At 29.5% G+C, this 12613-nt stretch overlaps 1 protein-coding gene across 1 annotated transcript in view; it reads left to right on the forward strand.

The window, feature by feature from the left end:
• LOC148285472 (nose resistant to fluoxetine protein 6-like) overlaps nucleotides 1-12613 on the forward strand; it is a 70707-nt gene that overhangs the window by 40961 nt on the left and 17133 nt on the right. The window contains exons 2-8 of the mRNA XM_088224281.1: nucleotides 228-502; nucleotides 5146-5378; nucleotides 6223-6416; nucleotides 9603-9754; nucleotides 9834-9999; nucleotides 11401-11556; nucleotides 11899-12015. Of these exons, the coding sequence (XP_088080407.1) occupies nucleotides 307-502; nucleotides 5146-5378; nucleotides 6223-6416; nucleotides 9603-9754; nucleotides 9834-9999; nucleotides 11401-11556; nucleotides 11899-12015 (1214 nt within the window). The 5' untranslated portion in view covers nucleotides 228-306. The remainder of the gene's footprint in view (nucleotides 1-227; nucleotides 503-5145; nucleotides 5379-6222; nucleotides 6417-9602; nucleotides 9755-9833; nucleotides 10000-11400; nucleotides 11557-11898; nucleotides 12016-12613) is intronic.

Here is a 12613-nt window from a genome sequence, read left to right on the forward strand (position 1 = left end):
CAACAGGGATGGAGAATACCTTAAATAATGGAATATGGAAGTCAAGGCATTTACAGGGCTTTACCTGTCTTTAAAGAGTTAAACTGAAAAAGAGGGCAATGCATCAAAATATATATCTTAAGTCGTGACATTATCACACAGACAGGTGTTGATCTCGGATAGCTTGAATCCCGTCAGGATTTGTGTAAATTCGTTAATTTTTAAGTATTAACATTATTTGTTTGCAGAGAAAATTTAAACTATCGGTGAATTCGTGACGATGCTGAAGTAATTTGAACCAAGTGTTGTGGAACTGAAAAGTTCAAGATGGCGGGTAAAAGTGCCGTGACGCTCGTTTTATGCTGTGTTATTGGGTTTTGTAACTCTATGAACTTGGAGACCAGTTCCATATTGTACGGAGTAGGGTGGACTGCTGCATCAAGTGGTCAGGACTCCAGCTGTCACCAGCAATTGGCAAATATCTCATTGGCTTTGGATAACCAACAACGGTGGGCTGTGAAATGTGAGTACACTTTATGTGATCTCTTAATAAATTTTGATGTTATGATTTATTATTGAATACCAAATAAATTATTATTCTGTTTATATTATAAATTAGGTACTTTAATTTATTTTCTTTTTTTTGTTGACTCTTTTATTTTGTATTTATATTGGATTATTTTTGTAACTACATGTCGATATTTTTTATTATTATTTATATTTTGTTATTTACAAAACTATTTGCTCATGTTCATTTTTTTGATTGCCATTCTTAATATAATTCTTGTAGCATATGTAATTATTATTTATCTTATGTTACTATATATTTATAATGTTAATTATTATGGCCTAGCACTGATTAGGTTATGCCCCTTAAAAGTAAGTTAATTACAGATACAAATTAATAGATAATGTTCTTCATATTATTTTAGCTATTTTACTTTACCATAAAGTCCATTCAAATATTTAATGCCCTCTGCTTTATGTGCGCGTAAAAATAAGTTTTCATATACATTATTTTAGTGTGACTTCTAACACTAACTAAATTTGTATGTCAACTTGGTTCACCTATAGGTACGAACGCATTTTACATAGTTTATTTATTAAACCTTATAATTTAGAAAATATTTAATGAATTGTTGCCACTTATAACAGATTAATATATGGTTTTATTGTTTTTGAAACATCGTAAGACCGGTGCGGTTTTAAAAAAAAATAAACTATGTACAAGATCTGAAATTTGACTATTTTTAATTTAATTGAAATGTAATAAAATAAATAAAACAACTTTTTTTTCAACCAAAAAAATATTTTTTCCACTGCTCGTATTCAAATTCTTTCTTATTTTATTTTTTAATCATGAACCAAATAAGCAACATTTCTTTTAGTCCACTCCTGTCTAGTTTCGAACATATCCATCTCACATTACCATCCGTTCAAGAAAAAAAGACTTGATTTATTTGTTTCATTACCAGCATTACGATAAAAAAAATATGTTCATTAAAAATTAGTGGTTTCATTACCAGCATTACGATAAAAAAAATATGTTCATTAAAAATTAGTGGTTAAAAACAAAGTTGTTTTATTTATTTTATAATAATGAATAAACACAAAGTTGGTGCTTCAAATATAAAATTTATATAATGTGTTTTCATTTACATATTTAAAAAAAATATTATCTTGGTATTGAAAACTTTGATAGTAAACTAATCTTTAAAAATAATGATGACAATAATCAAAGATGATATTGTTTAATTTATATCAAATATTATTATAGTAATGGATATTAGTAATTATATTATATAATTTATTTTTGTTACTACTCTTCGTGTAATAGGAATTTGTTCAAAAGGAAAAATTACAATATCCGACATAAGCCCTTTATGTAATTTGCCAAACTCACAGTGAAAGAGGCAATGAAAGAGACGGGTTAAATTCAATTACGATCAAGATTAACTTATATTTTTTTTACGAAAAAAATATTTTTAGTATGAGCGAAACCGATAACGACCCTGTTAACGAAAAGCCGGACGGTAAACGGAAAACTAATTTCATTCAGTTTTGTGATAGGGAAATATTAATAAAAAAAGATAGGAACACGGAATGGATACCTACCTTTAATATAATGTGAATTTTCTTCAATTTCGGGCACTGGATGACAAAATGCACTATGAAATGTACTAATGTTTTCAACGATTCCAAGCACTTTTATGCAATTTTATGTGAAGAGAAAAATGTTGTTTTGTGTTTGTTCTAAATCCGAATCTTCTAATTTTTAATTTCTTTTATCTGGATGTTAGGTAGGTACCATAAGGACGGGTCAAGGGAAGGATGGGAAAGAAAGGTAATCGGCCAGGAATACTATCGATAAATGCTGTTATTTACTTAACAGACCATTGGTTTTTAAAATGGTATTCGCGTATGTGAAGAGAGTGTTTTAACTTCATTATTTCCCTGTCCCTAAACTGGCACCTGAAGCGTAAGACTTATCACCTAACCTTAATGTAACAGATAGTCGAGTTACGCTGCATCATTATTATTGTAGTTGGATAATTTATACAGCGCCATTTTTGTGAAAATCACCTCAAGGGCGCTGTACAATAAATAAATATCCCAGCACGTCTTGATTGGGATTCTAGTTCCTCGTTTACAAATATTATCTATTTTAATTATTACAGATAGGAGTTAAATTACAGCACGTCTTGCAATTGCAGAGTGGGTGGCATAATCTAGCCCCCCCTTACATTACAATTTAATTTGACAATAACGTTTAGTGATTAAATGATATTTAAATAAAACATTTTAAATTGGAGTTAGATTATAACAAGTCTTGCAGCTACTGAGCACATGGACTGTTGAAATTTCAGACCCAATTTTTTTTCAAAACTTAAGTATTTTATAGTTGATAATATTTACATATTGAAAAAATATTACCAATCGTCTTTCAGCTACAAAGCGCACGGACGAGTAGAATTCTAGCAACATAAAATTATATCAATTAATTGTCAAAAATAAATATTGAGCAGAGTAGATAATTTGTCAAGTGTCCCCGCTTAAAAGTGAACATAAAAAATAAACAAATAAAAAACTGTTTTAACATTATGGTTAACAAAATAAAGAAAGATATCCGAAGGGTAGCTTTTGTAGATTGTTGGTATCATAGTTAATTTCGGACATGTGGCTAACAGGCTGCTCGTTGATTCCTGGAAGAAGATAGATGCACATACATATGCGCAATTACCGGGGGATGGTGCGTATTGTTCCAATGCATCTGGTGTACGTACTAATGCAGCTCCTTATGCACCGTCGGGTGCGGATAAGAGCAAGATGAGATACAATAAATAAATAATATAATACGTCAACACAGACCTTAGACTATGTCATTTAAAAATAATTTAATGTATTAAACATTAATGACAACAATAGTTTATCATTAGTGATAAAATAGTTAAACTTTAATTGCAAATGATGATTAAGTCATCAATTATTAATGACTTACGTTAATGACAAAAATAGTTAAAACATTAATGGCATATTAACCAGGGGATATATATAAAATCTGTGTTTTCAAATTAAAACTGCTCATAAGTAACATTATTTATGATGAGAGTATAAAAATATATTAATGTTTGACAACGAATCCTTTTTTTACAATAATATCATTGATAACAGTGTTTACACTTAAGGGCCCGCATTACAATGAAAAGGTAACAGATATCATTAATTTTATCTATAAAGTGAAATTAAGTTTTCCGTATGAAAATAGAATATCCATACATTTTTTAAACATGTTCTATTATATGAAAAAGATACTTGAAATTTTAATACAAATATACCCATTTTTGTACATAAATTTCGATTTTACTTTTTAGACAGTCGAAGATAACTCTGTTAACTTCCCATTGTAATCGGGGCCCAGGTGCCAAAAGAAAAAAAAATATTGTGTCAACATTCCATTTCAAATAAATATTTTACGTCACCTATAAATGTTTTACGAATGAACCATTTTGAAATCGAAAATGGTCAAAACTTTAGAGTATTATTATACGTACTCTAAGATTAAAACTTAATAATTTATATTTTTTATTACAATTAAAATTCAGTTTGCCCAGTAAATGCTGGTAGAGAAACTTAATCTGTTCTTACGTAAATACATATTTTTTTGAAAATATGGATTTCATTTATTATGATTATAATGTGTAAGCGTGCTTTTTAATTTAGATATTGTGAATTTTGGTTTATTTGTTAACATTGTTTTTTTTTAAATTGCTCTAGTTTTCTTAAAATAAAAAAAAAATGAACACTAAGATAAATATCGCCTGTTTTTTTTATTTTTAGTGGTTAATTAAAACCAATCATTTATGAATTTTACATAAAATTAAATTTCTTGGATTTTCATGGCCGTTCTAATGCACAATGAGTTTTTCTTGGTTATTATGCCGAATGAAGTTCGCGCTCTTTTATTATGTTTCAAATTGCCTAACAGGGTCATTCAACCCTGATAATGAGGATGTTCAGTGTCTCTTTTTCATTTTTTAAATTTATTAATAGAATATGAAACTAAGCCAAATTTTTGTTTTTTTTATTTTTTCAATATATATCGTATTATCAGGGCTATGATTTTTTTAAAGTTTTGTATTTATGAAATACCTCCACGTGTGACGTCAGAAGTTGTTTTAAGACAGTTTTTCCGATTGGTTCGTTTACGGTGACCAAACCGGATATCCTTCAAAGATCTCATATCATTGGATGGTTCATATGAACCAGTGACGTCATTAAAAGTAGTGCGTTTTTATTAAAATATTTACTTTTACTTTTTCCTAAATTTTTAAGAAATTTTACCTTACAATTTTATGCTCTAATTTTTACCGCGCGCAAGAAAACATTTTTTGTATCCAATTTTCCGTAGTGCTAAAATTCTTCATTGACGCTGAAGTGCGATCCAAGAACGTCGGAAAAGAGTGCGAATGACACAGCGCATGATGTCCAGGAAAACTGGGAGGGAAAACTGGGAAAATCGTCTGGGAGGGTTTGCAAAACTAAAACATTCAGTTAATTTTTAATTTAAAAAAATACGACCATGTATCCCCATTTCATCGGGTTTAGTTTTAGCGAGTGTGTGAATAAATAAATAATAATAAAACTTGCATTAATTGTGATTTTCAGTGTTGGACGCCTCGGGGACCCCAAACAGCGGCCTTCACTGGGGCAACATTTACTGGTTGGGGTCCAGGGACCAGTGCCTTAGCGCGGCCCACAGGAGCTTTGCCCACCTCAACCCGCCCCCGCGCGAGGCTGCGGCCGAGCTCCAGGGGGCGCCGCCCTTTCCAGTAAACTACTATGTCGCCTACCTCAACCACGACTCTCCTCTGCAGATATCAGTCTACTGGTATAACGAGGTACTACGTTTTAAAATTACGACACCTTAAATATTTGTTCAATTCATATCCAATCCTTTGGCATTATAGATGGCGGCCTCCGTGGTGTAGTGGTCGAGACGCTTGACTCACACATGAAGGGTTCCGGGTTCGATTCCCGGTGAGAACTCAAAAAGTAAAAATATTATTTTTCTCAAGCCTAGGTGTTCTGTGATGTAATTCACCCCTGTTATTGGGCCCCTTGGCCAGGTGTGGTGCAAAAAAAATATTTAAAAAATAAGTCAATTAAAAAATAAATAAAATTACCAACCATTCTGCACATTCAATAAAAGAATATTATTGTAGTCATTTACTTATTTAACTGTTAAAATATGAGAACAACAATACGGCATCATGTTTACTGAAGTGTCCTTTTTAATATTTTGTCGGATTGTGGTCCCGCGACTAGTGTTGTGGACTCAAAAATCAGATGTCCGAGGTTCGATCCAACTTGATTTCTATTTTTCATATTAAGTTATTTACAACTCGTTGAAAATGGCCCCCAAAATTGAAATATTTGGGTAAATTAGAAAATCGGTAATATTTTTTTTAAAATTATTATTTTTTTAATTATTTTTTTTATAATATTTTACTCATTTACTGTTTTTTAATACTAAACTTTGTGATATATCTCACTCGAAAGAAAATATAGAGATACGTGAGTGATCTTCTCAGAAAGAGAAGATACAATGTTATTAAATTGCGTTCGTAACTCAAAACAGCCAAATTTAGAATGGCGACAGTATACTTCTGAGATTGCAATATAATATGTACTAGAATTTGTTTACTCTGCACATTTGTTTACTGATTGTTACTTCCTTGCTAGACCAAAGTGTCACTTGGCCTCTGCCTCCCATCGTCATGCTCAGAAGACCAGATATGGCATCTGCTTCAGGACTACTTCGACTCCAATACTCTCTACCAGCAGCGCATCTACAACATGTCATTGAATGTTCTGGAAATAAAAAAAACCGTCGAGCGGTTTTCCATGATGGACCATCCGATATCTGTTATATTTATGTAAGTGTGGGAATTATGCAATCTTATCTTAAGTGTGTGCAGTAATTTATATTTTTTTAATTCTTACTCGTGATTCGTAATAGACTAATAATTAGCATTGTTAAATCGTTATGAAATAAGATTAGCATTAACAAATGCTAATTGAAGTTGCCAAATTTAGTGAAATACTAATTTGGATGTAGGGCCAGGTAGGGAACAGTAACAGTATTAATATTTCCTTTATTTTTCTTCATTGCAACACTGTTTATTTCTACAGCCGATGAGAATTCAATATCCGCCATCTTAATACAGAGCTAATCTGATAATAGTATTCACGATGTTTGTAGTATTATAATTGCAGAATACTGGTTTTGTTGGTGTGAAGTAGTGATCAAAAAAATAAGTCATTTCATTGCTATTCTGAAATAGTAAGGTATTGGTGACTAAGTGTATTTTTTTTTAATACTCGTATATTGTTTGTAAACCGTTTAATAAATCAAACACCCATGCCGGTTATTTTAATCTAACATTTATAAATTGATCTGGGGTACAATGTAACAAGTATGTGTTCAAAAATGTCTCATGTGTCAGAAAATCGCATATATAAATAAATGAATTCACAAGTATATTTACTATTGTTAATTTTTAGTCAAGTTAGTCTATGGGATAAACTATCGATTTACTATAAGAAAAGTAAAAAATGTTTTGAGTTTGTCCAAATTTTTGTAGACAAGGACTGGATTCAAGCCCCTAGGGACCTGTTAATATCAACATATTACAACAGACATGAAGAACATCGCAAAGAAGGGAATATAGAAGTCTAGGCATCTACAGGGCTTATGACCACTTTACACCCTATGTAACATAAACCAGCCAATGACAGGTCATAAGCCCTGTAGGTGCCTAGACTTTTATATTCCCTTCTGTAAAATGTTATTCATGTCTATTGAAATATATGAAAAGTATTTATTGAATAAATACCGATTATAAAAAAAAATATATATATATATATTTTTTACACTGTTTCCCATCTGAATCTAGGTAATTGTATAGCAAAAATAGTAGAAATATTTTAGAAAAATAAAAATATTTAAATATGTATTGAAACTGAGATTTAGCGCTATTAAAATAGTAAATTTTTCATTACTAATCGTTTAAATGTCAGACATATTTAACTAATTTTATAATGCTTTTGGAAAATAAAAATACCGTCAATATGGATAAGTTTTGTAAGGATATTACGCGGAATCAAAAGTGGAATAGTCTTTTTTTTTAAGGCAGTGTCAAATTGGCGGTAAAATGTGTTCTAGGTATTTACATGCAAATTTTCATGTTGTACTATACCTACCATGCGCGAGATATTTCAGTAGTGGCACCTAAAGGACTACTAAATCAGCTAACTTTCAGTAATTTGAAAAATCTGGGAGGGCTTCAAAATAGCTCAACTGCCTTTTAGGGGGAGCGGATAAATGATAGGAATTAGTCATAAAACTCATAAACTTATAGGTAAATTTTCCTGTAATATAACAAGGAAAAATATTTAACGTGCTAAGCTATTTAAATTTGGTTAGCATGTTGGCGAAGCGAAGAAAATAGCAATAATTGTTTCCATCACTAAGACTACTCACCGCCAAATAAGAATTTGCGTTTAAAAATGTCACCTTTTAGATTTTATTTGTAATCATACCATTGTTTTTTTTAAATATCGATCAACGAAACATTGATAAGTGTCTTGTTTTCTATAAAAATGTTAACTTAAAAACTTAATATCGAGCGAAAGTTTTAGTGGAACAAGATATTTCATATTCTTTTGACTTTTGTTCATGCCGTCTTATGTGATTCAGAGGTGATTTCTAAACAATCGATGGATAAAATTCTTTTTAATAAAATTAACAAAGATTTGATCAAATACGTTTTTTTTTTGTGAATAAATTCATTTTAAGAAAAATTCGAATATCTTGACCCATTAAAAAAATTTCTAGTTAACTTAAAAAGCATTGCATTTTTTGCTTCCCGAAATCTCTCAACCCTGAAAGCTTTTACAACATTATTGTATAAAAATATACAAATTTGGACAAACGAAAATTCGTGTATTCATTAAAAAAATTCACAATAATTGGGCGTTTTTTTATTTCAAATACGATTACCTGCCTACCCAATACTGCTTTTTTGCATAATTTTATATTTAAAAAAACATTTATTCGTCACCATCATCAATGGTGCATAGGGCACTGCATCGGTACAACAATCGCAGCGTATCTTTTTCTTTTTTTTATTACATGAAGATAAGATGATCAGTCTTGCGCTTCAGGTACCAGTCCTGGGACTATGAAATATTCTAGTATGAAAACATCCTTTTCAAATAAAGATTTCATATCAATTGAACGAATCGAATCCGAGACTTATTGCATAGTAGGCAAATGCGCTGACCATTACACCACAAAAAAAAGATTTAAAAACATTATAAATACATTGGTTGATTACAGAGACACAGTTTAGTGACACAAACAGGAGCAAACCATGCATATGAACTTGCCCCGACTCGCTAGAAAATCCGTGTTGAGTCGGGGCACTTGCAATGCGTTTATAAATATACATGCACATACGTCCATACACACACATATACAAATATATTCATACAAATAGATATGTATATAACTACATATTATCATTTATACATAAATATTAAGTTTACATATATCATGATACATATTATCATATATTATATTACTTATTATTTTTATTTCTTTTACATTATGCATCTATCTATAATAATGACGTTCGGCGTTTGTTTTTGAAATAATTCGTAGTATTTTTTCTTTTCTTTTGAATTTACATTTAATTACTATTAATTTTACGTTCGAGAATCTTTTTTAACTTACTGTGATGCTACTTGTGAAAATCTGTAATTTGCTTATTTGTTATTTGTTTTGTTATATATATGTAAGATAATTATAGCTGTTGGTTATCCAAATAAATAAAATAAATAAAATAAAATAAAATAAAATAAATAAATATCAAACTGGTCGCTCACCAGTTATTTCAAATTCTATCACAGTGATCAATTCCCATTTGAACAAACCAATTAGTTAAACATATATAATATATAATCATTTTAAACATGTTACAAACCAATAACTTCATTTAAATGCAATTATTAATATTACTTTTTAAAATAAAACCCTGTAACGTGAGTTTTTTTTTCAGATTTGCCACAGCGATCATAACTTTTTTAGTTATCTATGGAACGTGGTACGACATAAATTATTACCAACCTTTACTGAAGAGAAACCACGTTGCTTACGAGATCAATGGAAACATTGAAAGTCAAAACCATAATCTACCTCAAAATGGAAATGGTAAATATTGAAATAACGAATTAAAAAATAACGTTAGTTCTCAAAATTATACAATTATTTAAACTGTTTTTTTTTTCAGGATATCAAAATGGCTATTATGTCCAAAAAGTGCAAACTTGTTCTCCTAAACCAGATATTGGCATATTGGACAGTATTGCCCTGTGTTTTAGTTGGTATACCAACTCTAGGACTGTTTTTACTCTTAAAGCTAAGCCTGGAACTTTGGTTTCTTTATGTGGTCTCAGGTCTGTCGAGTGTTTTTTACTATTGATTTATTTATTTGTTGTCCCACAATAGGCCTATTATATTTGTAATTTACATCACAAAACACTGCTTAAGGTAAATCACATGTTATTATTGTGTTCTCACTAAAGATCGAGCCGAAAGCATTTGTGTTTGAAGCACGAACTATACGACCAACGGAAGACGCTAATATTTTTTCGCATTTAAAATTTGATATTCTCATCAGACGTACAGATTTTTTTTTTTTGTAATATCTAACTAAATTATTTAAATACCGAGTTAAGATCTCGATTTGAATTTCTAATTAATATTATGTCACCATCTTGCCGCCGAATTTACGTCGTGCGTGTGTTTGTGTTTCTTTTAAAAAATATTATTAATCATCGTTTCAGTTAAATCCTTTTTATTTCATTTAAAAAATAAAAAAAAAAATTATTAAATTTCATAAAAGGCACATGTTTTAAAAAAAAATCTATACGTATCTACTTTTACACTTCTAGTCAATATTATCACTGTAACTCTCCAAAAAAGAGACTAACTTTGTGCTTGGAGAGTGACTTACACTGTTGTAGTTGTTTATTATTGTTTATTATTATTATTAATATGTTTTACTTTACTAGTTGGGTGAAAAATACGAAATTTTAAAAGGCGTAAAGGAAGAAATATATATGTATGTATAATTGTATAGGTATATACATATAATGGCAATATGTAAGCCGTAAAAAAATGTTTTAATTGAAAGATTTCAAAGCTGTTCATTATGCTATTGTTCTAAAAATACCTCCTAATGAAATTTTTATTAAAAATTGTCAACATACAGTTCTTTACCTTATGAAGTCTTTTGTTCAAAAATAGGCTCAATGTAACTGAAAAACAACTACAAAGAATAAATCACTGGAAATTAGTTTATAATAGGCTTAATTGCTTAGTTACTAAAGCAAGTGCTTTATTTAAAAAATGCTTTTATTTGTGTTACATTAAGAATTTGAAAAGGTAAGAAAATAATGTAATGTTAATTTCTTTTCTCTTTAACATTTTCTAAGGTTAAACTTACAAGTAGTTACATTTATAAAAGAGCTTTATTTAAAATACATTAATTACCTTTTTTCTCATTTCTTTTCATTAAGTGTTAATTTCAACACAACGAATAATTATTTTTCTTCGTGTTTCTTTGAAAATATATCTACTTTTGTTGGTCTTGTGTTCATACATAACCCAAACTTCTTTCAAAACATTCTATTGTCTTTCGACAAATGTTAAAACCACGAAACCCACTGATGATTTTTTCTCAATACATTTTTTACCTAATCACTTGTAAAATAAAAATTGAAGATTGCCATGTAAAACTTTATATATTGTATTATTTTTTTTGTTTATTCAATTTGTATTACCTTTGTTTTTAGATTATACGGTACATCGTACGTAATAGTGTGTCACAGCGTTCTGTACGCCTTGGATTTCTACAACAACAAAGTATACGCTTTTGGAATTATTGATAGTTATATTGGACAAATTTTTCTTAATTCTTCATATTCAACTGACGCCTTTTTCTGTATAAGGTAAAATACAAGTCTTCTTAACTAACGTTGATTATTTTGAATTTAAAAAAAGCGCTAATGGACGGTTTTGTGGCCTTTGAAGAGAGCCAGCGATTCGCGAATATTACGCAAAAAACCTCAACAATAAATCAATTTTATTATAGCCAGCAGCGAAAGTTTGAAAATGTATCTATCTAGTGCAAAATAATAGCAGAAATCAAATAGCAATTTAAACACACTCTCAAAAATTCCTGTTTTTTTATTTTAATCTTTTTAATTGACTAATCTTGTATTGGTACAGGATTTTTTGGATGTTTAGACATGTAACTAATGGCTGAGAATATTGTTATTATTTACTTGCAGCGGGTTCTTGATGGCGCGAGGATTTTTTAAGTCAAGTTCTAAAGAAGATTCATCTCAGCTGTCAAAATGGTCAGACTTTAAGGCGTATTTGACTGGCATTTTGAAAAGATTCCTCAGGTAAATATTTCAACTTACAAAAAATCATTGTTAAAGTTGCTCTAATACACCTTTACACAATGCACCTACTGTCGTTTGAATTTTGTGAACATGTTAACAATAAAATAGTATTTTATTACAGTTTAATCCAAATTAATTAGATATCCATCATTAAAAGATCATAAATATCCAACAATCAATCAACACTTACTTCAATTTTAAAATACGATATTTTAAACTATCGTACATGGTAATAATTATTCATTGAATTCACCAATTATTCGCATGTAGTGACTTGCAAATCAATACAGTGATGATTTAGATTTATTTCATACCACGCCGCCGATGATGAAGTCCTGTGTTTTGAAAAATAACTTAAAAGTGAAAATTCAAGGAATGATTAGTTCTTTACTTTTATTTTAATTCTTTACTGGTGTTTTTAATTATTTTTTAAATTTATTATTATTTGATTTTTTTTTAAACTGCCATTTAATTTTATTTACCTTTCTTTTATATAGGTAAATATTTATGTTTGTATCAGATGTAATATTTCTTTTTTTTAATAAATACCTACTGTTTACCATTGTACATTTTTTTGATGTTTTTGTTATTTTTAATA

The sequence above is a fragment of the Micrasema longulum genome, unplaced genomic scaffold (genome assembly GCF_059751315.1).
Source record: "Micrasema longulum isolate JH-2025_06_02 unplaced genomic scaffold, ASM5975131v1 h1tg000031l, whole genome shotgun sequence".
NCBI lineage: Eukaryota > Metazoa > Arthropoda > Insecta > Trichoptera > Brachycentridae > Micrasema > Micrasema longulum.